Source organism: Molossus molossus, unplaced genomic scaffold (genome assembly GCF_014108415.1).
Source record: "Molossus molossus isolate mMolMol1 unplaced genomic scaffold, mMolMol1.p scaffold_m16_p_12, whole genome shotgun sequence".
In the NCBI taxonomy this organism is placed as follows: domain Eukaryota; kingdom Metazoa; phylum Chordata; class Mammalia; order Chiroptera; family Molossidae; genus Molossus; species Molossus molossus.
In genome coordinates this window covers 64,602,296-64,628,292 of record NW_023425347.1, presented here as the reverse complement: position 1 = coordinate 64,628,292, position 25,997 = coordinate 64,602,296, and the positions used below count along the sequence as shown (strand labels likewise).

At 44.4% G+C, this 25,997-nt stretch overlaps 1 protein-coding gene and 1 pseudogene across 1 annotated transcript; one reads left to right on the top strand and one right to left on the bottom strand.

The window, feature by feature from the left end:
* Positions 1–1,523: 1,523 nt before the first annotated feature.
* On the bottom strand, positions 1,524–2,499 carry LOC118626771 (annotated as a pseudogene).
* A 14,275-nt stretch (positions 2,500–16,774) lies between these two features.
* On the top strand, positions 16,775–25,085 carry DMRTB1 (DMRT like family B with proline rich C-terminal 1). Its single transcript, XM_036257216.1, has 4 exons — positions 16,775–17,288; positions 19,214–19,416; positions 22,683–22,884; positions 24,230–25,085. The coding sequence occupies exons 1-4, from the start codon at positions 16,778–16,780 to the stop codon at positions 24,292–24,294; spliced, it is 981 nt and encodes a 326-aa protein (XP_036113109.1). The 5' UTR covers positions 16,775–16,777; the 3' UTR covers positions 24,295–25,085.
* Positions 25,086–25,997: the final 912 nt, after the last annotated feature.

The window sequence follows — 25,997 nt, the reverse complement described above, 5'->3', positions numbered from 1 at the left end:
TGAAGTAACACCATAGTGTTTTCCACAGTGGCTGAACCCGTCTGCATTCCCACCAGCAGTGTACTAGAGTCCCCTTTTCTCCACACCCTCGCCAGCACTTGTTGTTCGATAATTTGTTGATGGCGGCCATTCTGACAGGTGTGAGGTGATGCCTCATAGTTGTTTTAATTTGCATCTCTCTGATGATTAGTGATGTTGAGCGTTTCTTCGTATGTCTCTTGGCCATTTGTATGAAATCTAGACACTTTTTAACTTCTGTTAACCACTAAACAATTTATCACATAATTAAAACACTTACATATTTTAAATTTGTAGTGTTTAACACTACAAATTTAAGGCAATCATGTAACATATTGGTAAATTATATTAAATATTACATTTATTTCTTATTCGCATTTACAAACATCTCTAATTCACAGAATTTCACTAATTTTATAATTTCCCCAATCAAAGATGTAAAGGCCACTGAAAACTGAAAATGTGCCTTATAACTTCAAAAGATTTTATGAACCTCAATCACTGTAAAGATCACCGAAATATCCACCAAATTAAATGAATGGCATTTGTTACATTAAAAGTGAGATTTTCCTTCTAAAGTCACCAAAACCATTCTTTAATATTCAACAAAAAACTGTTGGGATTTGTAGGGTTGTGTGTGTGTGTGTGTTAATGTTAGGATGGTATGATCTTCTTTGGATGTACGGCTGTTGGACGTTGAGTTATACAGAAGAAATAATAGAGAACAGAGGCTTTTCTTTAACATATTTATTCTCAAAGCCTGCCCTTCATCTCATTTTGGTTTTCCATTTTGGTTGATCCAATTGTAGCACTTCCTGGAGAGAGCTATGTCCTTACTAGCAAAATCAGGAAGGGCACTGGACAAAGCAAAATGAGAAAATGCTGATCTTCTCATGTCATGTCTCTTTGAAAACAATGAATACATTCTAAGCTATCAAGCACTGTAAGTCATAATTTAACCTTTAATAATTTTTACCTGTAATGAACACGAACAGGAAATATCCAATGAGTCCTTCATCTATCTATTCAACAGGCGCACGATTTCTATTGAGATGAATACCATGTAGCAGGATTTTACTTTGTTCCCTCTCCCGCATAGTTGTGCTGACCTTAAAACCTCATTAGTAGGCTATTCAGTAGTGATGCTTGGATAATCTCTACTGAATGGCGAATCAAAGGAGATACAATGCAGAGACATGAAATTATCTAACATTAATTTCTGTTAAGAGATTTCCCCCCCTATAATTGTTGAAAAACTACTGAGTTAAATCAACCATGCCAACTCCCCAAAGATAATGGTTCAAATCCCCAAATCAAACTGTTGCAAACCCCTTGGATTGCCAAAAAGGAACCAGTCACTTCAAGAGAACTCGGACTGCATATTAAATCACCTCTCCAAAAAAAAAAAGCTAACATTTTACATACTAATAATGTCTGAATGCAATCCCCCACTGGATCGAAATATGGGCCAATGGTGGTAACTACCACACTTGACAAAGCCATGCCTACTTCTTCTTGAGGGATTCTGGGGCTTGAGCAACCGGAGGGCGAGGCAGCTTGAAATAGACATTGACAGAGTCATAGATGAACCACTGCAGCGCTGTCAGGGTGTCAATCATGATGATCTGGGTGAACAAGCCCTTCCACATGTCCCCAAACCCCAGTTTTCTGAGAACTTTGAAGGCCATGCTGCCTTTCTCCTTGTTTAAAATGGAAACTACGGAATCTGCCAGGTGGGACACGCCTGCGCAGAAGATGCCAGCAATGTAGCCAGCCATGAAGGTCACCGCGAGCTGGTCGCTTTGGTGCACCAGCTCTGGGGCTTGGGCACGATGTACTTGTAGAGGGCTTCCACGGTGCGCTCGAAGCAGGTGAACTTCATCATGGTATAGGGGATCTGCCTCATCGCCTCATCCAGAGCGGCGCCACGCCTTTGTAGAAGGCCCACAGGCCCTCCTTGCTGTACATCCTGGGGGCCACGGCCCGCAGCGTGCTGCCATAGCCTGGCTGCATCTGGATGCGGACCTTCACCGCCTCCAGGGGCGCCAGGGCCAGGTCGGCGAAGAACTCAGCGCTGGCCGAGGCGGCCAAGTACAGGCTGGTTCTCCACTCGTAGGCCTTCTCCTGGCCCAGGGGCTCCGTGTAGCAGATCCTGAAGACCTCATAGAGGAGGCCCTGCATGGAGTAGCCAAGGAAGGTCGGGGCCCAGCCCCGGGCCAGGCCGCGCAGACCGTTGTCTCGCAGCGTTACACCGAAGCCGCTCAGGATGCCCTTATACTTGCCGGGGTCCACCTGCACGCGACACTTGATCAGGTCCAGGGGCACAATGGCCGAGTGCGTCAGCCCACAGCTCAGCATCCCATCCAGGCCGCACAGCAGCAGGTATCTCGTAGCCTTGTACCTCCGCGGCCGCCGCCACCCACAGCCTGCCCTAGCTTCCACCTGTGCTTCTTGCCTGCAGGACTCGGAAACCGCCAGCATCACACATGGCCAGTCTCCGTCTAGTCACACAACTGAGGGACAGGCACATGTGAGTAGGGAGGCCTCCAAACCAATGGTTCAGGCGAGCCGGCTGCCCAGCCTGCGCCCACAGGGTTTCTGCCACCACTCCAACCGCGTCTGCACAGCTCCTCTGGCTAGGTTGGTGTGAGGTCTAAAGCCCATTCACTAGAGTTTAAGAAGGAGAATTGCCCTGCCCCTCACCCCCAGGACTGCACTGCGCCCCTCTCTCACACCATCGGGCGATGGGGCTTCTGGTAAGAGCAGGAACCCCGCCCCTCAGCCCTTCTCAGCCAATGGCCCATGGTCCCTAGGTCTTACCTTGGGTGGTCGGTAAGGCTTTCTGTGGCCAGGTGGCAGCTCTGCTTGCTACCTAGTCCTCTACAAAGATGCTAAAAAAATAAATCAGCAAGTACAAGCATGAGTAAACACAGGAATAGGCGAGTAAATAGATGAGAAGGTGGGAGAGAGGGGGAAGAGTCGCCATGCACCGTTGCCTTCCTAAGAGGCCTTTCTGGAGTCCTCGCCCAACTGCACCCACTTAAAGTAATGGTTATCGCCATGGCAACAAGGTGGTCTATGGAGGGAATTGGCAGAGAGAACTAAGAACCTGGAGTTGGAGGCCCAGTCTTGAGGCTTCCAGACTTTTCCCTCCAAGAGTTGTAGGGAGGGCTTAAGAAGCATGGAGGTAAATTGAGGGAGTGGAGCTGATTATTTTCATTCATTAGGTATTTTTTCATTGACGATTGAATCCCTGCCATGATTTTTGATATTATGAAAATAATTCAGAAATCGTCTCTTCCCCAAAGGGAGCTTGCAGTCTCATTGGCCTGGAAAATAACTAAGTGACTCCATGTGTAACTCAGTAGCATACATGCATTCATTCACCCACTGTGTGCTGATCCTGTGCAGGGTTGAGGGTTTAGGAAAGAGCTCCACATATTCCTACTTATTTCTAAACAAGAAGATTTTTAAAATCAGTATTGTGTGATCAGTATTATAACAGGAGTTTGAATAAGGTTCTGGATAAACAATGAGGGGGCAACTGATTCTGCCTGATAAGGTTAAGACCTCCCAGAGGAGATGACGATGTAGCTAGGTCTTGAAGGATGCCATGTAAATAATAGAAAGGTAATTCCAGATAAGGATAAACATGAGTGCATGACTTGAGGAGGGGTGAGTAACTGGACATGATGTGAAACTAGCAAGGGTTGAATCTGGAAAAAAAAAAAGAATTGGGTCAAATGAGGAAGAGCCTTAATGCCTTATTCAGGACTTTGACTTTTATCCTGTAGGGAGGCCACCGTTTTTCAGAAGTGTGATCCATAGACAACCTGCATCAGAATCACCTGGGATGCTTTATTTAAAATCCTATATTATATCCCAAACCCCCAAATGAGAATCTCTGAGGGTAGAGATATATAATTTTAATAAGCTCCCTTAGGTGTATTCTTCATTAAACTTCACTAAAGTTTGAAAATCATGGTATGTGGATGACAGGAGATCAAGGATTTATTTTAAGTTTCTCTGATCAAGAATTCAATAGTTGCCCTGGTCAGTTTGGCTCAGCAGTTAGAGTATCGGCAGCAGACTGAAGTGTCTTGGGTTCGATTCCCCATCAAGGGCACATACCTGGGTTGCAGGTTTGATCCCTGGCCCCAGTAGGGGTTGCTCTGGAGGCAACCAATTGATGTGTCTCTCTCACATTCAATATTTCTCCCTCCCTTCTCTCGCTTTCTCCCTCCTTCCCTCCCACTCTATCTAAAAATCAATGGAAAAATATCCTCGGGTGAGGATTAACCAAAAAAAAAAAGGAAAGAAAGAAAGAAATTGAAACCTAAGTACAACCAACTAAAGCAACCACCTACAAATAGCCAAATAGGCTTCCTCAAATAAGGCAACCACTTAAGCTACAGCCAATCGAATAATTTCCTTAAACATCTTCTCTAGAAACGTCTTTCCTCAGCTCCTGTCAGTGGAACACTTGTATTTCTCATTTGGTGCTGCTTGATTGGAACAATTTGAGTCATAAGGGAACAATTAGGGGGCAAAAAATATCTTAGTACAATAGTTTGTTGTCCTACAAAGCTCAACTCTACCCAACAAAATCTTATTCCTTAGTATTTAATTTGGGGCAAGGAGAGGGAAAGGGGGACAGGAAGGGGTGATTAGAAAAAGTCTAAAAAGGCTCCTGGGGAAGGAAGGCCAATAATGAAGAAAAAGGTTGAGAAACACTGCACTACAGTTTCCTCTTGGAGATTCACAGGGCACATGAACATATTAAAGAGAAGTTCCATAGTAAAGAATTTTAACTTTGTTACCTTAGGGTTTCCCAATTTTACTGGATCTCAAACCTCCTTTTTTATATGATACCTATTCACATTTTACAGACATAGTCTTCCATGGAGCATATTTTGGGAAACACTGGACTCTGTCAAAAATAGAGTTTAGAGAAAATAAGGAATAGACGGCTAGAGTAATAATAGCAGCTACCATTTACTTAGGCCTCTATTTCCTAAAGATATGACTTGGATGTTTTGCTAGCATGTAACACAGATCACTGTTTATTTTAAGAAAACAGAGATTAAATCGACTTATCTCATTTGTATGAGATACTTGTTCTGTGCCATTAAAATATTGTGAAATAAAATGTACAAGTTGAAGAAAACAATCTAGGAAATCTTCAGGGCCAAAATTTTCTTGGACAATTCTTAGTTCAATAACTTGACTGCAGCATAGCTAAAAGGTCTATAAAGACTGAAAGTAGCCTGGAAGAATATTTTGCCATTATAGAGCACACATCCACCACTATGAAGTTTATCTTCTTGGTACTTATGTAATATAGGGCAACATTTCTATTTTGAAATCATTTCACTTTTGCTGTGTTCTTCCTACTGGCTTGAGTTGAAAAGTAGACCTTTCCACAGGGCCATATGTAAACTTTTATGTTCTCTTATTTATTATACTTAGAGAGCATTGAAATGTATTCATTCATTCTTTCAATGAATTTTTATTAAGTTCTTATTATGTGCCAGGCACATTTTTAATTAATATATCAAAACAGAGCTAATAATATCCCACATTGTCCCCAAACAGAATTTTCATAAGCTCTAAAACAGAATCATAGAGTGCTCAGTTAAAACAATAGCAAATACGCCCTGGCCAGTTTGTCTCAGTAGTTAGGGTGTCGGCCCATGAACTGAAGGGTTTCAGGTTTGATTCCCCATCAAGGGCACATACCTGGGTTGCAGGTTCAAACCCCAGTCCCGGCTGGGGTTGTGTGGGAGGCAACCAATCAATGTATTTCTCTCTGTCCCTCCCTCCCTTCCACTCTATCTAAAAATCAATGGGAAAATATCCTCCAGTGAGGATTAACAGCAACAACAAAATGCAAATACTTCTTGAGTACCTACTCTTTGCCAGGTGATCTAAATATCTCTGATCCATACAACAACCATACAAGATAGATATTCTCATTTTATTGATATGGAATGGCAGACACTGTTGTTGTCTACCCAAAAGCCAATTTCCTATTCCTCTTTACTAACAGAACCTCTGCCTGTTCAAGTATCTGGCAGATATTTCTGATCTCTATATCATATTTGTTCACTTCCTTCTCATCACATTTCAATTTGCATGTTGGGTATTTTATTAATGGATTATAAATACTTAGGTCCATTAATGGTGTCTCCACTCCCATTACACAAATACATGTATGCAAGATGTCCTTAGCCCTGTCCATGTTTTTGTGTATGTCCTGCCACTTTCCTCTGTCAGTTCAAGTTGTCTTACAGAATCAGGGGCAAAGTATGTATGCCAGAAAACTTCCCTTTATTAACCCACCTCTCGTGTTTTTCTGATGATTACAGTATTTAAGTAGTGTGCCAGACATTCATTTGTATTTAATCTAGACTGGTAAATTGCCATTAAAAAATGGTATAGGAAAATACTTCAGAGAGCCTGTTAAAAACATTGTTTACTTTGTTTATGTTGCATCTCATTGTTCAGTGTTCTGTCTAGTCTCTGTAAATATTGGCCAATTCATCAGCAAGAGTGAATTGGAGTAGTTACTTGAGTCATTCTCTCAGCTTTAAAATAAACGGTGAACTTAAGCAAGTAACTTCATCTCCTGTCATGCATCTGTATATCCATCATAAGATTTTGGAGAATATAGTTTATGGTATGCTATTTTATTTTTAAAAGCAAATGAAGGACATTAAAATTATTAAATATAAATTCTTAGAAACTCAGTGGGAAAGGAAACTCAATATTTATTAAGCACTACTATGTGTCAGACAATATGATATAGTGGAAAAAGTCACAACTTTGGACAGAAATAAATTCTGAGTTCACCTTTTTTTCTAACTGTGTGACCTTAAACAAATTATTTAGCTCTTTCTGAGCTTATTTATTTCATTTAAAAATCTGTAATTAGGGTTAATTATAACCTTTTAGAGATGTTAGGAGATAATGTGCACAACATACCTAGCCCAGTGCCCTGTATACATAATGAACATTCTATAAATGTCAGTTACTCACCCCCCTTTTCTGGCCCTCCTTAATCCTCACAGAAATCATGTTTCTGTGATGCCACAGTGTCTGTTCTTTCCCCTCTACTTGATGATTTAAGACAGGAACTGAAGAAGTCACAACTGTCAGAAATGTAAACTTCTTTGACAATGCCCCAGATATGTCATGGCATAAAACACGTCAGACAGAGATTGCTCACCTGTGGCACAGAGAGGAACTGGACAATCTTCTTTCCCTCCATAAAATAATCCTTCCAGCTTGGTTCCTTATTCAGTTGAAGTCTAGCTAGGATAATCAACTCAACCAGGTTTGCCCTGGACTCTCCCAGTTGTAACACTGGAAGTCCAGTGTCCCTGAACCCTCTCAGTCTCATGCAAGTCAGAATGATTGGTTACCATACTTTTAGGAGTCTGAACTGTGCCACAGACTTCAGTCACTGCCAGTGTACCACGGTATAAGAATCACTGACTTTGGAGCTAGGCACACCTGGGTCTAAATCCTCGCTCATCCCACATCTAGCTATGACTCTTGTAAAGATTATTTAGCTTTCTTGAACCTCAGTTTCTTTATCTATAAACTTCATCCTAGTCTTTCCTGAATTTGTAATGAAATTCATATTACTACTATTAAATTATAGCACAGTGCTCGCAATGTTGTAGGTCCTCAATGAATGTTAGTTCTTTCCTTCCTGACTCCGTTATACATAATGGTTTCATTATCCCCTAGGGCACCATGTCCCTAGAAAATCTCTGAAATTTAAGGGAGGTGTCCAGTAGGCAGCAGGGGGCACCATTGCCACTATACCTTTCTTTTTCCCAGTTCTCTATGCTCCCCTATCCACACACCAAAGCAATAAAGCTTTAGTAAACCAATGATCAAAGATGGCTAAACTCTAAACCCACACTTGGTTTTAACTTATCTGAATGTGTCCCACATGCCTGCATAATGCTTAGGGTGTATCAGGACCATTTTAAATCTTGTACATTTAATTTATAATCCTTCTCACTCCAGGAGGTTTATGATGTGCCAGGGGGTCAAATGTTTATTCTTAGAATTATTTAACCCCAATCAACTAATTATTCTGATGAATTGTATACTTTTTTCTTTTTGCTTGACCAGATTGGAAACAATGACAGGCATTCAACTGGGATTTATTTGTAAAACTCTGACAGATTGGGAATTACGGAGTTCCTTAGACGGTCTCTTAAAATAAATATTCCTTGCAAGTTAAAGGGGAAAAAGCAACAATCTCCAAACTCATTAAACTAAGTAAGTCTAACTGAGTTTAAAGAAAATGTTGTGGGAGGTAATGATCCTACATGCTTAGATAAAAACTGTTCATAAGAAATCTTCATGCCTTTTTTTTGTTTGTTAAAGGAATTATTTGTGCAAAGCAACATTAGTGCTCCCAGTGGTTATTGTTTACCTGGCGTGGGTTTGGGAGGAGAAAGGCATAAATCAAATAAAATTTTATTAACTTTTCAGAGTTCTTAAAATACTAAATGTCCAAAGGACTACATTTATCAAGCAGCATGTAAATTATCACTCTATGCCCTCTGGTTGCGCTCTTAGGAGAATCTGATGGTTTATGTATCACAGGAATGGTGTAACCTTAGTATATAATGGCATCTTTCTTTTTTTTCTAATTTATATAGCATTTTACTGTTAATTTACTAATAAGATAAATATGAAAATATTCCTATAAAAATAACATTAATGCATTTGAAGGTTCAAAATGCAAAATTAGTGTTATTAGGCTAGAAAGCTAACATAATCTAGTAGTCAGATAAATATTTCCATTTCTAAAGCATGAGACAGTGTTTTGATTCCATTAGAAAGGCCTTAAATTGCAGAGTACATTCAAGTTAGTGAAGGTAATATAACGTGAGGAAAGGACCTGGAACGTGGTGTATTTCCCACGGCAATGGTATAACAGCTCAAATTTGAGCTGCTGTTGAAAACCTGGTCTTTGGAAGTGGAAGGAGGACTGAGAAGACAGGTCTCTAGTTCAGTGCTGTCCAATAGAAATACAATGTAAAACATGTATGGAACTTAAAATTTGGTAGCGACATTAGAAAGTTAAAAAACCACATTTAAAATAATATTATTTAACTCAATATGTCCAAAATATCATTACTTCAATATGTAATCTACATAAAATTTTTAGTGAGATATTTTACATTCTTTTTTCCCATACTATGTCTTTGAAATCTGGTGTAGTTTATACTTTCAGCACATCTTAATTTGAATTAGCCTCACTTCAAGTGGTCAGTAGCCACATGGGTGTAATAGCTATGGTATTGGACAGTTTAGGATTTAATGTATGCTTGGAGAGCCTGACTCGCCCCAAAGAAGTTGTTCAGCTTAATCAAATCTTCTGGCCTTGCATAAGTCAGAGATACTACTTCTTTCTCTTTATTTCCCATTCCCTTTCCCCTTCCTCCTCCTTCATGCCATGAAATGCATGCCAACCAAGTGCCAGATACTGGACACTACTGGGCATTCTAATGCATTATCTCATTAATCCTGCAAGAATCAGAGATCTTACTTTATAGTTAAAGTAAATGAAATAACCAAATTATGGCAATATAGAATAGTGGGTAAGAATACAGACTTAGAGGCTATTCATACTTGTGTCTGTCACTTCCTGTACACCTTTGCTAAGACATTTCTTAACTTCGCTAAGCTTCAGTTTTACCATTTGTCAAGTGGACACAACAAAAGTACCCCCTTTATAAATGTTGTTCTGTGGTTAAATGAGACCATACCTGCAAAGCTTTAAGCATTCATGAAATATTAATATTATATTTAATATAATATAAATGTGGGACCCCAGAATTTGCCGTACCTTGCACAGATATTTTTACTACTGCTACTACTACCAAGACCCAAAGAAGTTAAGTGATTTAGCCAAGGGAGCACAGCTAGTAAGTACTGATCAGGTCTCAACTCAGTTTGCCTGTCTCTAGAGCAGTTTTACTTACCATCTGTTTACAGTTACAACATGGTCTAAATTTTTACTGATTGTGACATAAAATGAAAAGGTCTCTTGAAAGATAAATTCCTGATATTTGCTTGCCATTTTCATAAAAACAGAATTCAGGGGGAAATTTTGGGCACTTTCACTCTCTTTTAATAAATAGGAATTTAGTGTTCTGAGAAATGAGACAGAAACATACCGAGAGATAGAGAGATTAAATTTAATTTTCTTTGGTCCTTTGTTCTTTTTTACTCTAATTTTACTAATATAAACTACCCTGCATATATTGGCATTAAGTTTATACATGTTGTGTTAAATGGAATTTTCACTTTAACAAAGGACAGAGATAATGAAGTTAGTATTCTTGTTTAATAACGTATTTATAGGGATGTGTGCTTCATATCTTTTAAGACAAAAATTCTTGATATTTACAGAAATTCGATAGTACTATCAAAAGTATATGTATTCTGACATATATATTGTGAAAGTTCCTCTGTGTGTAAAAAAATTATTTTTCATCAAATTAGCAAGTGAAAACAAAATCAAACAAATGTCAGTGCTAGTGGGTCTGACTCAGTTAACAATGCCACTTTGAGCATGTCTTCCCTGCCCCGGTGGTGTACTTTTTATCTGCTCCACAGAATTGTTTGTACCAGTCTTTACCTATACAGGGTGTCCCCAAAAATGTATACAGGGTATCTGTAGATTCTATTCCATTTTGAAAATAAAATGTATTTTAATAAATACTGGCTTTATAATTATTCAAAGTTGTATATATAATCTCTTCAGCAGCTTTCTGTTTGATTTCATCTTACTCTTTTTTTCTCTCTCTCCTTTGTCTTCCATCACTGCTCTTTGTGTCTAGCCTGTTTATGATTCCTAGGAGATTCATATGAATTAGTCAGCAGGGCTCCAGGGTTAGGAGGAACAACCCTGCCCAGCATCGTACTAGTTCAGGGTCATGATTAACCTTGATTGTGTGCCCCAACTTGACTACCCACCCCTCAAAACTCACTAAACTCCATTTTAATATTGCAATACCTATGAAAGTCCTAGTTACTTATTGTTCCACTTTCTGAAAGAAGAACCAAGGGCAGGGACCAGACATCTGGATATGTGGATTCTAGTTTGGCATGGCTCTTGCCATGTCATTTTTCTCTCCTTAGTCTTAGATAGCAACTCCCATCATTTCCCCCAGGGATTCCCTTTAAGACTTGGCTACTGCTTAACCTCTATATCTCATCTCTCTCCAGTTTCCTGACCTCACTGTATTACAGTCACACTGCAGGCCTTCAAGTATGCTATTCCCTCTGTTGGAAACACACCTTTCCTGCTCCTGTACCTGGCTAATTCCCACTCACCCTTTAGACCTCAGCTTAGAAATCAGCTCTTCAAGGAAGTCTTCCTTGATTTCTTGATCTAGGTTAGGACCCTCATATGGGTTCCCATAGTATCCTGTTCCCTCTTCCACCCCTGCCATTCCCCTTTCATTTGGAATTGTTTACTGTATGGTTTGCCAGCTAGAATGTATGCTTACAGGTAAAGATCCTGCCTTTTTATTTACTTCTGTGTCCCTTATAGTTAGCGCACAGTAGGTACTCAATAAATACTGGCTGTGGGTAGAAGAAAACTACTAAGCAGGTTGTTCTAGGAAGTTTCCCCAGGTTGCTACCACCTTCACCCTCTTTTGCCCCAACTGTAACAGGGTATATAATAAGAAACATTTCTATTCATCCCCAAAGTTTTATTGAGGAGAGAACTGTGTTTGTTTAAAAGAAATATTGAGTTAGTAGATGTATGGTTGAGAACATGGACTTTGAGGATAGATCTCCTGGTTTAAATCATGGCTCTGCCATTTAATGGCTGTGAAACTTTGGGCATGTTACTTAACTTCTCTAGGCCTTAGTTTCTTCGTGTATAAAAGGAAGGTGAAAATAATAGCACTAACCTAGAGGGTTGTTGTGAGGATTAGATGAATTCATACACATAAAGGACTTAAGAATTACTGGCACATATAGATACTTAATGCTAGCTGTTACTATTACTATTATTAAACCATTAGGGATATGGGTGCATTAAAGGAACCAAAGTTAATCCCCAAATTCTACTTGTCAGAAGAGTGGTCCTATTCACTCTGGGCTGTCTGTATTGTATAATGTTTGGGGAAAATGGCTGAAGCCAAGTTGATTTACTGTGCCAATTATAACTTTGACATTAGCAGGAGAGGTAGGCAAGATTCATTTATATATTCAACAAATATTGCCCTGGCCAGTTTGGCTCAGTAGTTAGAGCGTGGGCCTGCAGTCCCGAGAGACCCGGGTTTGGTTCCCGCTAACGGCACGTACCTTGGTTGCAGTTTGTCCCCGGCCCTGGTTGGGTTGTGCTGGAGGCAGCCACTTGATGTGTCCCTTTCACGTCGATGTTTCTCTCTCTCTGTCTCTTCCTCTGTCTCCCTTCCACTCTATCTGAACAAAAAAAATGCAAAAATGTTCTCGGGTGAGGATAAAAAAACAAAAACCATTTACTGAATGTCTATTTTGTGCTAGACATAAAGGAAAATAAGATAGTCACAGCTGTTACAGAGCTCTCAAAACTTTAGAAAAGAGAAGCTAGAGAGGCTGGGTTCTGGTGAGGAGAAGAGGGAGGACAGACCAGTTTTTCTCCTGTGAGTGTGGCCCAGCAGAAGAGGATCTTGAGAGAACAGAAATGCTGAGACAGGATTTTAAAGCATCTGCTATAGTATGTGTCATGTAAATCCTCCCCTCCATTCCCTACAAAATCTTCAGTAAACTTTTCATTGCTCACTCCAGAGAGATTGAAGAAGGGGAAGATAGATATCTGGGTTATAGCTGCTGGGGGAAAGGTGCTATTGGACAAAAAGGTCTTCCTTTTTTTTTTTGTTCAGATAGAGCGGGAGAGGAAGAGAGAGAGAGAGAAACGTCGATGTGAAGGGACACATTGAGTGGCTGCCACCCGCACAACCAACCAGGGCCGGGGACAAACTGCAACCGAGGTACGTGCCCTTAGCGGGAACCGAACCCGGGTCTCTCAGGACCGCAGGCCGACGCTCCGACCGCTGAGCCAAACCGGCCAGTAAGGAAACATTACAGTGCACACAATATTTAATGGTTATAAATGATATCCCATGTATTGCATAATCAGGGCTCTTTAAAATGAATGTGAATTGCCCTGGCTGGTTTGGCTCAGTGGTTAGAGTGTCGGCCCACAGACCAATGAGTTGCAGGTTCCATTCTAGTCAAGGGCGCGTACCTCAGTTGTGGTTTGTCCCCATCCCTGATCGGGGTCATGTTGGTGGCAGCCAGTCCATGTGTCTCTTTCACATAGATTTTTTTTCTCTCTCTCTCTCTCCCTCCCTCCTTCCCTCTCACTCTATCGGAAGATCAATAGAAAAATATCCTCAGGTAAGGATTAAAAAAATAAATAAATAAAATGAATGTGAATTAAATAGTACCAATAGCAACCACATTAACCAAACAGAAGAGACATTATTCGATACAGGAAACTTGAAACTCTGAAGGAAAAGGGGCCATTATGAAGCTAGGAGTCAGATATGACCACCAACCAGCCCCTTTATTGTTAATTAGTCAAACTGTTGATTTCTCAGCAACTATTACTTGTTATTTTATAAACCATTGCTTTTGATGGTGCAGACTTTCTTAAACTTAAATTTCCTAAGGTTTAGGTGTGGGGAAGGCAGGGGAATGTTGTGTACTTATTGCTCCCATCCTTTTGACTTCCAGTTTTTCACTTTTATGTTGTTACCACGTTACCATCTTTTTAAGGAACAATTTAAAGAAATGTATATAGCCCTGGCCGGTTTGGCTCAGTGGTTAGAGCGTCGGCCTGCGGTCCTGAGAGACTTGGGTTCGGTTCCCGCTAAGGGCGCGTACCTTGGTTGCAGTTTGTCCCCAGCCCTGGTCCGTTGTGTGGGTGGCAACCACTCGATGGGTCCCTTTCTCGTCGATGTTTCTCTCTCTCTCTCTGTTCCTCTCTCTCCCTCCCACTCTACCTGAACAAAAAAATGGAAAAATGTCCTCGGGTGAGGATAAAAAAAAAAAAAAAAAAAAAAAAAAAAAAGAAATGTATATATTAGAAAAGCAGCAGCCTAAGAAGTAATCAGTCCTCAAGGTAAATAAAACAAGACTATCAATTTGCCTGAATTTCCAAGAGTGAAATAAATAAAGCTCGGTTGGAATTTACCTACACAAACAGAAACTTTGGCGAGGAAGAGAAATAAACTTGTCTTTCTTGTTTTCTTAGATTTATTCACTGCATAAACCCTGGGGTTTCTACATCTTACAATTTGACTACTGATTAAAAAGATATATGGTTGTTTATTAATGTTCTCAAAGCACTATGCAAATTCACATCACCTTGGGTGTATTTTGCCCCTAAAACTATGAAGTAAATATGGAAGCATTTTGTAGTTAACAGGCTAAAATATGTTAATTAAAATGGTTGGCTTTGAACAGGATTTCACTTTAGATCATTAATAGGAAAACAAAAAGAGCTTGTGTGGTCAAGCATGAAATATAAATGAGAGTGGTTTTCCTTTTTAGGCCTTATCATCTGATGTCACCTGATGTTAAAAATATAAATTTGATAATGTGGAAAGTGACCTTACAATTTGCAATATCATGAATGAAGCTTATGCCCCAGATTTTTTGACAGTAGTACTGAAACTATGATTTTTAAGTACCATTTTCAAATGACAGAGTCAGTTAAAAAATTAGATTATTTTGAATTGGGTAGAGTCAGGAAAGAGCTTGCCTGCTCTTTTATCTATGGGACCATGTTTTTTTTTTTTTTTTTTTTTAATCCTCACCCAAGGACATTTTTCCATTTTTTATTCAGATAGAGTGGGAGGGAGAGAGAGAGAGAGAAACATCCATGTGAAAGGGACACATCGAGTGGCTGCCACCCACATGACCAACCAGGGCCGGGGACAAACTGCAACTGAGGTACGCACCCCTAGTGGGAACTGAATGCAGGTCTCTCTGGACCACAGGCCGAAGCTCTAACCACTGAGGCAAACCAGCCAGGGCTATGGGACTGTGTTTTTTACATAAAAAGTCAAGATAGAGGATGTTAGAACAAAGCTGAGACAAACCTAGATTTCTTTAAATGGATGTAAAATTACCAGTGAAATTCTTGAAGGGACAAATAATACAGAAGGATATGCTCTTGCCCTCTTAATAAGAGAGGAATATATTTCTTTCTTTCTTTTTTTTTTTTTTATCCTCACCCGAGGATATTTTTCCATTTTTTGTACAGATAGAGTGGGAGGGAGAGAGAGAGGGAAACATCGATGTGAAAGGGACACATCGAGTGGCTGCCACTCGCATGACCAACCAGGGCCGGGGACAAACTGCAACCGAGGTACGTGCCCTTGGCGGGAACCGAACCCGGGTCTCTCCGGACCGCAGGCCGACGCTCTAACCGCTGGGCCAAACTGGCCAGGGCAGGAATATATTTCTTTAAAGCAGAAAAAAAGGCTTTATGAACCCCCTTTCAGCCTTCCAGTATCTAATCAGCCCCAGAATGGCAAACATTTCTTATTCTCAGACGGTTGGTGAGATATGCACAGTTCAGCTGCAATCAGAGGCACAGGAAAATCAAGGTAGACACGTGGTCTTTGCTTCTACCATTCTGCTACCAGGGGAAGTTTTAGAGAAAGGGCAATTTCAAGTGCATATGTTGTAGTCAGGTGTTAACCATAACCACCTCCTTAATCACAATATGACTATAAGCTTTCAACTAAGGTGTGAGTGGCCCATCTTCCCCCTCCCCTTTTGGGACCTAAATGGAAAAAAAAGAAAAAGACCCCAGGGTATCACAAATTTCTATCAAACAAGAAAATGAAGTGATTTGGTAGCTTTGGGAAACTATGAAATTCATGCCAGCTTTTCAGGCCTCCCAAAATTAGGTTTGCTTTACAGGTAGAACTAAATTTATGATGGCAAAGTTAAGCAATGATTCAAACCCATGCTAAAATACCCTGTCTGTTTTACTTTAAAGCATTCTTAGTAGGCTTTACTTCGGAAGGCATCCAGAGAGCAACAAGCCATCGTCCAGACACGAATTCCTATCCAACAAGACTCTCAAAAGGGAACTACTATCGGGACACACCCACGAGCAACCATCACCTTGCACTGGGCCCTCGAGAATATTCTAGAAGCATCACTGTAACCGGCCGCTTCTCTGCAGGGGAGAGAAACGGAGTTTGGCCGAAGCAGCAGCTTTTGGAAGGAGAAACACGGCCTGCAGCTTAGAATGCTTCCCCACGGGAATGGGTTTACCGAGAGCTGCGTTCCTCTGGAGCTTTAAATCCGCGGACCATTACATGTCACTGCCGATTCTGAAGTTTCCCCCTTGTCGGGGGGAGGGGGTTGTAACAAGGATAGAAACTTCAGAACATTACATGCCTAAAACTTCAGAAAACCCAGATGACATCCGTTCACTAGTACTCCAGGTGGAATTTATCCCAATCTCTTCTTGCATCGAATTAATCAAGGCACAGAAACTTCAACTTTGCACCCCGCCCCCCTCCCGAGTTGGGAAGATGCAAGGGTCTCGCTGCCCTGCCGGGAACCACTTTGCTACAAGTGTATCCAGTGTCCCCGGCACCAGGGACTTCTGGGGCCCTGCTCTGCCCGCTTCACTTGCTCTGCAGCTCCCCGAGGTGGCGGCTGCCTTATGAAGGCGGACCCTGCCCGGGCAGCCGACAAGATGCTGCGCACCCCCAACTGCTCGCGGTGCCGGAACCATGGGTTCCTGGTGGCCGTCAAGGGCCACGCGGGCAAGTGTCGCTGGAAGCAGTGCAGTTGCGAGAAGTGCTACCTCATCACCGAACGCCAGAAGATCATGGCCGCGCAAAAGATGCTCAAGAAGCAGGCCTCCGAAGAGGACCAGGAGCTGGCCTCCCGGGCCGCGGCCATCGCCCCGGCCTCCAGCCTCCGCCCGCTGCCTCCGCTGGCCGCCCCGGGGGACCTGGAGCCCGAGGGCCGCGCGGCCGCCTACCTGCTGGAGAGACCACCGCGCGGCCCGAGCCCGGGCCCCAGCGCCTTCCAGCCGGTTCTGGCCGGCCGCGGCCACGTGGGTGCGAGCGAAGGCGCCGCCGCGGCCATGCCCGGTTTTGTGCGGCCCCAGCTGAGGGCGGAGGCCGCAGGCAGGGGCGGCCCTGGCCACCCGGAGATGCGCAGGCCGCTGCGGCCCGTTCCCAGCCCGCCGTTCGCCTTCGGTAAGATTCCCGGCCGCGCGGCCTCCCCGCCGGCTTCCTCTCCGGGCTGCAGCCTCCCCGCACCCCACTGGCGGGACACGGGGTGGGGGTGGGGGATTCTTTCTGAGGTAAACTTGCTTTGCGAAACCTTTTTCTTAATATGGATTTGGGTTAAGTGCTTTTTTTAATTTATTTTTTTAACCTTCACCCGAGGACATTTTTTTTGATATTTGTTCAGATAGAGCGGGAGGGAGAGAGAGAGAGAAACATCGACGTGAAAGGGACACACCGAGTGGCTGCCACCCGCACGACCCAACCAGGGCCGGGGACAAACTGCAACCGAGATACGTGCCCTTAGCGGAACCGAACCGGGGTCTCTCGGGACCGCAGGCCTACGCTCCAACCGCTGAGCCAAACCGGCCAGGGCTGGGTTAAGTGCTTTTTTGCAAAAAGGTAAAAGAGATGGAAAAGAGTGGGTGGTGCAGATGGCTTTTAATATTTAGCTACAATTTTCGCCTTTCTTGCAAAGAAAAAATGGCCTCCAGTCTGCCTAGCTGGCGCTCCTTGTGGAGACATTGGCCCTACTGCACTTGCGCGCCTCTTCCCGCCCTTTTCTTGGGCTGGAGGCACCTCCCCCCAGAACGTCTCTGTGGGTGGGCCTGCGCAATGATGGCTGCACTTGCGCGCTTTCGCCCACTTACCACGGGGCTGGAGGCCCCCCACAGGACCGCCCTTCAACTGTGCCTTATTCCAATCCGCTTGCGCGCCCTTTCCCGCTCTTTTTCTTGGCGCGGGAGGCTCCCCTCACAGGACTTCCTGCGGATGGGCTTTCCGGACTATGACTGCGGAGTGCGCCTGCGCACCACCTTTCTCTCCCTTTCTGCCTTCTGGAGGCCCCACCCCTCACCTGAGCTCTAGCCCAATGCGCTTGCGCACCTCATTTTGTACCCTTTCTGTGCGTGGGGGTGGGAATGGGGTAGCTTTTATGCTCCATGGGATATTCTCTATGTTTTTCTCCCGCCCACCATGTACATAAATTATATTGTTCCTCATGTAACAGTGTAAACTATGCTTTCACTATTAAAGTACAACTGCAAGTCACATGTAGATCTGAAGCTTTGACAAAACAGCTGTTTTTGAGTGCAGACCCCTGTGGGTTTTCCCAATGGCGTGTCTGAGTCAGGACACGGGGGCGCTCACTCTGTCACCTTAGGCAAGCTCTTCCTTCTGTGTCAGTCTCTCCCCTCTGGATGCTAAGGAGATTGGCCTGGATGCTCCCTGAAGGTCATTTCTGTCTTCTGGGATGTTCTGGGAAAATCTGGCCGTCAGGGAACTAGATGAGGAACAGACCTGAAATAGTAATCCTATAGAAGAGGACGGGATTCCTTTCCACCAACACGTGCCTTCCTTTGTCCATCTGTCCACGGACAGGGACTGAGCACTCGGCTATGTGCCAGACACCAGTGATGGAAAGGAGAGGGGGCAGCCGATTTCTAGCCCTCAAGGATCTTATCCTTGCGAGAGGATCGCACAGATCAGTGAACAGAGCAGTGATAGCTAGCAGAGAAAGGGTGGAAGCTGAGCACCGAGGACTGGGGAGGCAAAGTGGGTTTAGGAGAGAAAGCCTTCCAAGACTAGGGAACAGCATCTGCAAAGGCTTTGAGGTGGATGAGAAGAAACCACTAGGTTACAGACCTGGATGAGGCTGGAGCAGGGGCAGGAATCAGGCGCGTGAGGCTCCGTGACTGTGCGGAGGACTTTCTAAGAACAGTGGGACATGGTTGAACACTTTAAAAAGCAGGGAGGGTCAAAAACATAATGGATGTGGGAGTTCTTTGTAAATGGATCTGAGTGTTTACCATACTGCTGTCTTTGGACAGTAATGGGATGCTTTTTTTATTACCTCTTTGTGTTTTTAATACTTCCCTCATTGCCTGCCTTTTCAGGGCTCTCTCTGAGCATCAACTCGGATTCTGTAGTGGGGTCTGAGTACCTGGAGCGAGATCCTTCCAAGCTGTATTCCAGCTGCTCCAGTATGTACTATCGCCCGTTCCCGATGGGCTACCAGGATCCTTCCCCGGGCCTGGGGATCCCTCTGCAGCAGGGCTTCCGGCATGTGTCCTTCAGCCACTACCACGGAGGAGGCTCGGTGAGTCCCATCCTCACTCCTTTCTGGGTTCCTCCTTATCCCATCTGCTCTGCTGCTCTTACATACGCTGAATCCCAGGAAGCCTGTTGGTGTGTCCACTCTATGCCAGGCCCCTTGGCCTTGCACACTGTACACCTCTGGGAGTGCACACAGGTGGATAAGTCCAAACGTGTAGACAGGTCAGCCTGGGCTGTGGCATTTGCTTTTCAGAGCTTTAGGCAAAAAGGCTCTGGGAGCTCAGGCAAGAAGGAATACAGACACATCTCAGATAAACCTGGGGACACTGACTGAGTGACCACCAGCCCGTTCTCCTGGAATGCTGGTGCTAGAAGGGCCCTTCATTTTGCTGGGTACCAGAAAGGAAATACCACTCTCCTGGAGCTGTACAGTTTAGGGCAGAGCCAGGAGCAGACATAAGTCCCCTGTCCTAGGGTATGGCCCACTTGAGACTACAGAGGGTTTTCAAAAGGAAGTGGCATTTAAGCTTAGTTATGAAAAATATGGAAACCTCTCCCAAACACCTGTCACCTTAGGAGATATGTGTTGAAAGAGATTGAAATTTAATCCTTTACTAGTTACTAACTGGTATGCTCTGTAAGCCTGAAGTTCTGAAAACTGGATGTGTAAGTGAGGCCATCCCTGTTGTAGGAGATACAAGCCAGGGTGACCAGGTTTTGTGGCTTTGGTTCCTTCCAGACCAGGACAGTTTAAAGCCCTTTCCCTCTGGGCAACCCCTGCGGGCCATCAGGACTACAGGATAGTGAAAGGCCTGCGTGACCTGTCCTGACTTTAGGCCTATAAGGCTGGATCTAATCTGTGGGGGTGTTGACTCAAATGCAGCTCAAGTGCATGGAAATGTAGGCCACCCTTACCTTTACTCCCTCCCTTAGAGCTAAAAGCCTAATCCTGGGTGTTACAGAGATGTTTTCCTTGGGTAGAGGGTGAAGAAGAATGGAGAGAGAGCAGGCTTCTTTGGTTTAATGCAGAGAGTGATAAAGAGAGAGATGAAAGCTTGAGAGGTACATAATGAGAGTCATTAGCTGCAGAGTGTGTAGCCAGTAAATGGGGTTCTAGCTCTGTCTAGGCAGGTCTAGCACACAGGTACTGGAACCCCACTCCTGCTTCAGCCTCAGCAGCATCTCTTCTGTTTTAGATATTGTAAAGTTTTATTTATAAATCATTTTCCATTGATACAGGGGGGGGGGGGAGTCTGAAAACAACTGATCTTGATCATTTCTACGGTGCCTACTGACCCTTATTTGAGCCTTCAAGGCACATGTCGTTATTCCATTGTAGAATAGAGGAAGAAGGCTCAGAGAAGTTATGCATTTGTCTAAGGTCACGGAACTGGTGAGTGAGGGACTGGAGTCAAAATTACACAGTAGGTCGGTGACATAAATAGGCCATATACATGAGTTGTCCTAACCCTGGAACCCAGGTACTTTCTGCTACCTTAAGCCTCATACAGAGGTAGAATAAACAAGACTCTCACCACCACCCTGCCCCACCTGAAATCTGTGGGTGCTGGCCACCCACTTTCAGCCCAGGGACAGCATGATGTCTCTAGCCTCCACACAAAGAGAAGGGTTCTGGCCAAGTGGAGCACGCCTCCACCGTCTGCTCACGCAAAAGCCTGGAGTCTGGCGTCCAGAGCAGGGCTCTGATTGACAGGCCTGCCAGACGGCCATTGTTAAGAGTGTGATCTCAGCTGGTTTATCTGGGCCTGAGCTGCCACCACAGGCCCCAGGCAGGAGCTGTGATCTAGGGAGAAACTTGGCCAAGTAGCATGGAATTAAAACACTAATAATCCCCCTCCTAACTCCCTTCATGTCTGGTAGAGGATCCAGCATTTATTTGTAAAGCTGTTTCAAACCCAAGAGCCTATGAATTGCTTTCATCTGTGTCTTGCTCCCCCTGCCCAGGCTCTGAGATACTCCCAAGAGACATCTTCCACCTTTTCCTGTCTCTGTCCCACCTGCTGCTGCTTTGCTTCCTTTGTTTTTTCCCCACAAAAGATCACAGGCCTGGAGTTGAACAGACATGTGGTCCAATTCTATTTCTTTTTACTAGCTATATGGCTTGGGAAAGTCACTTGCCTCTGAGGACCTCACTCAGGTTCTTCATCTGTGCAACGAGGGGAAGAGTACCTATCTCATAGGCCCACTGATAGAGTAACTAAGGTGTAATGCATGTAGAGTAAGTGCCTGGCATAGGGTCTGGCATATAGTTGATATTTAAAAGTGGGCTTTCATTTCTTCTTTGTGGTCAAATTAAGTTAGGAAATGCTGGGTTAATCTAAGATTTTTGCAGACTGCCTCGAGGCTTTAATATGCTCAAGTGTGACTCACCATTGTGGAGGGAATATGTGAGGTTTCTCAAACTCCTTTGACAAAGAACACTTTCAAGAGCACCTAAAAATATCTATAGGACACCAGGGTTCTCTGGAACAGAGCTTGTGAAATGCTGCGCTGAAGTATCTTGATGGAGAAGTAAATAGGAGCTACATCTGAAATTCATTACTATTTTTTATTACATTTATGTCTTTCTCAGTTAAACTTTGAGCTGTGTAGTCATCACCCCTCCAGATCCCTTCCTTTCAGCCTCAGGGTCCTATGGCATGGGGTTAGCTTCCATCACCTGAAGAAGTAACGGAAGCACAGAATGGTTGATGGCTGAAGCTACATTCCTGAGGTCACTCAGCTGCCCTGACTCAGTCACAGCTGCACTACATCCAGGTGAAGGCCCCCTGACTATTGAGTCTGTCGTTACATGTGCCAGAAAACGGGACCACAAGTGGTTGGGCATGCCTGCAGACCCTCGCTCAGTGCAGAGCAGTAGGGTCAGACACACTTGGAATCCAGTTTTCTGCCTCAGCCATGCACCAGCTCTGTGGCCCTGGGACTGTAGCTTCATTCCACCAGCCTTGTTTTTCATCATTGCAGTAAGGATGGTAAAAGAACTGCCCTCCTCCCGGTCATGAGGATGAAATGAGGCAGTGGATCTAAGCGTAGACAGAGGGCTCAGTCATTGTGACTGTATGGCTGTTCCCCAGGCTAATCTGAGATGTGCCTGTGTTTCCTGCCTTCAATCATTTGGTGGGTGTTTACTGAATACCTCGTTTCAAGTGCCTTGTGTCCAGGTGTCTCGGCCGCACAGGTGAATCTAGCCCATGGGAGCCCCCCATTGAGGAGAATGGGACATGTTTGATCAGCCCATCTGGCTAACCCTCTCCCCTATCTGGCTTCTCTGCTGAGTGTACCATGCAGATGTCGGAGCCAGTGGAAGACTTCCAGCCAAGCTATCCCCCACCACCTCCGCCACCACTGCTGCCGCCACCACCGCTATCACCGCAGCCCCAGTTCCTCCCGCCAGGCTTCCTCTCTGGGATCCACTTCCTTCCGCCACTGCCGCCACCTCCACCACCAGCATCTTTCTCACTGACTGTTTTGTCTGACCAGGAGACCCCTGGTAAGTGAGCACCAGTCTTCTAGTCTGTGGGGGAGCCAGGAAAACTTTCTGGGGGAAGGAGGGCTAATACGAAGTAGATGTGGAGAGACGGGAAATTGAGAACAGAATTAAAATGTGCTGGATGTGGGATAAGTTTCCTTAGACCTCTGCCCAAATTCCACATGCCAGCATCAGGTAGGTGGGCCCCCATTCTCAGGTGAGGACATCAATAGAACCCTGAGGGGTTCTTGTAGATGTAAATAGCAGAGCTCAGATTTCAACAGAATCCTGTCTGGCTCTAATGTCCTGTCCAGAAATGGCTCTGTCAGTGCCCATGACAAAGATGTGGAGAAAGGTGTGTATGTGGTGTGCTCAGAACAGAGGTGCCAGGCCTCTCTGGCTGGGGAAGCAGCAAATGCTGAGCCTGGAGTAGCAGCAGAAGCCAGTCTGGGTCTGGTAGGGATGATTCCTCTCCTTAGGCCACTGTGGAGAGAGAACCTGACCAGCCACTGATGCACTGGGTATTCTTGGTCACTCGCACACCCTTCTCTAGGCCTCAATCTTCTCCTCTGTAAAATGAGCCCTTTCACGGGGTTACTGTGAAGGTCGATTGACATTTCAGATGTGAAAATGCTTTGGGTTTTCTTTTGAGGCCTTTTTGCAGAATGAATTTAAGCATCTTTGGATTGTGTTGCTTTTACATTCAAGAAATTTTTTCCCCCTTTCAATCCTCTCCTGAGGTTAGTCTGGTGATATCATTCTCATTTTACTGAAGAGGAAACATGCCTGTTGCACACCTGCCGTGTGAGATGCCTAGATCTGTTAGCTGGAGAGATGGTGTAGTGTGGCTTGAAGCATGCTGGCCCTGGTGCACAGGTCCTGGCTCCAGCACTTACCAGCTGTGTGACCTTGGGCAAGTTAGTTCACTCATTGGTGCCTCAGTTTCAGTATCTGTGGAAATGGACTAATAATGTTCCCTACCTCATGAGGTTATTCTGAGGAATAAACAACCTAAAGTGATTAAGACATTAGTGAAAGTTAGTTCCCACTGTTTCACCGGATCCCCATGCTGACCTGATGTTGCAAGGTAGGTATTATTTCATTCTACAGAAGGAAGGATTGTGGTTCAGAGCTTCAGGGTAGCTTGATTCATGCCACCCAGCCTGTGACAGGCAGAACTGGAATTTGAACTTGAGCCGGTAATCATGTGAGGACTAGAATTCCAGCCTCCTGACACCCAGAAAATTAAAGGCAAATTAATTCTTCTTAGGGCCTGGGAATGATGAGAATGCCTTGTAGAAAATGTATGCCTGATAATAGGTAACTTTCTGTTTCTAAATATAGTCCCTCTTTTTTGTTCTTGCAGATGGCCAGGATGCGGAGGTTCCTCGTGAGCCCAGCCAGCCATCATCTCAGGAGCAGTCTGACTAGGCCCAGGCCCTCGGGCCAGCAAAACGGGGCATGGGGGGTGTGACAGCAATGATTTTCTTGTCTGTGTTCAGTGATGTGTAGGGAAGGAAGATAGTGATAGACATAACATAGAGTTAATTCCCATTTCAAGACAGGAGGAAAGAGGGTGGTTTCTAAGGTTCTCTCAATCCTGAGATGTGGGCTTGAACAGGAGGACGGAGGATGAAGTTACTAGGGGAGGGCCAGGACTCTGAGGAGTGGGGGGCTGGTGGAAACTCACGTTTAGGAATGAATTTAACCATCTCTGGGCTGTGCTACCTTTTATGAGACTCGCCCTCAGACCCCGCTCCAGGACAGGAGGCACCATGTATTTCAGCCTTCTGCCTCTGCTATGTCCCCAGCAGGGGGCAGCACAAACATCTAGCTTCCAGCACATCGAATGGCTAGTGCAAGCAGCCAGGACCAGGGCACTGACAGCAGGTTCTGGAGTGTCCTTCTTTGCTGCCCTGTCTCCCATGGCCTAACTGGCCACTGCCCCTTGCCCCTTCTCCACGGGGCTTTACTAGTAAGCATAGTGACCACTGGGGCTGCTTTACCTCTCCTTCACAAAGTTTAAGCCATTTATAGACATCATTTCTAGTTTTTAAAAAATCTATTAACGTTTTATTATTTGGTGTTTTTATAGTGATTGCCAGCTTTAAAAAGTAGGCAATTTGTAAGCACTGATGCAGTTCTCAGAATAGAATCGTGCTTCCAAAGTACCTATGATGTCAGCAATTTCTTCTTTGCGGACAATTGACTGTTGAAATAAAATGAGCAATGGAAATCCTTGTTGAAGGTTTATTCTCTCTTTAAATCCTGTGGAAGGCAGTGTTGGGTAGAGGAGTCCAGAACCCGGATTTGTGGCCTGTTGGCCTACTTCTACTGTGTGCTTGCTTAGGCAAGTCCTTCCCTGCTCCCCTCCCTTCCCCTTACTTCAGTTATCAAGTGAGAAACTTAGGCCAGATTTACTTCAGTTATTGTGTATATTGTCATTTTAAGAAATGGAGACCTCTTACGGAAGTCTGATGCAGACCATAAAATATAAAGATATCTGTCTTTTTGGCCCTGGGCAGTTTTGCTCAGTGGTTAGAGTGTGGGCCTGCAGTCCAGAGAGACCCGGGTTCGGTTCCCGCTAAGGGCATGAACCTCGGTTGCAGTTTGTCCCCAGCCCTGGTTGGGTCATGCGGGAAGCAGCCACTCAATGTGTCCTTTTCACGTCAATGTTTCTCTCTCTTCCTCTTTCCCTCCCATTCTGTCTGAACAAAAAATGGAACAATGTCCTCAGGTAAGGATAAAAAAAAATTTTTGTTTCCCTTTCTTAGCTCCTTTCATGGTCCCTGCAGAGGGACATGGTTTCAAAATACTGTACTTGGTCTCTTTCTGCTGTTTTAGGATCTTGGGGCTCTTCCCCTGGTTTCACTTGCCCCTTCATCTAAAAATCATCCAGTATCTCTACCAGATTCAGAGTCTGGCAGTCACCAGCTCTGCCCATGAGGAGCGTGGAATCTAGTAGGAGGAACAGATACTGTCCAATGGCATTGGGACTGGGACAGAGGGAGAGGGGCTGTGGGGATGGTCAGAAAAAGCCCAGAGAAGTCAGGGCCTCAACAGCCTTTTAAAGGGCAAGAATGAGTAAGGTGAAAATAGGCACTCCTGTAAGGGGGCAGAAGGGTAGGGGACCT

Coding starts and splice junctions, on each gene's coding strand:
- DMRTB1 (XM_036257216.1), top strand. CDS start 16,778: ATGCTGCGCACCCCCAACTGCTCGCGGTGCCGGAACCATGGGTTCCTG. Junction 19,417..22,682: donor ACTACCACGGAGGAGGCTCG/GTGAGTCCCATC, acceptor TGTACCATGCAG/ATGTCGGAGCCAGTGGAAGA. Junction 22,885..24,229: donor GTCTGACCAGGAGACCCCTG/GTAAGTGAGCAC, acceptor TTGTTCTTGCAG/ATGGCCAGGATGCGGAGGTT.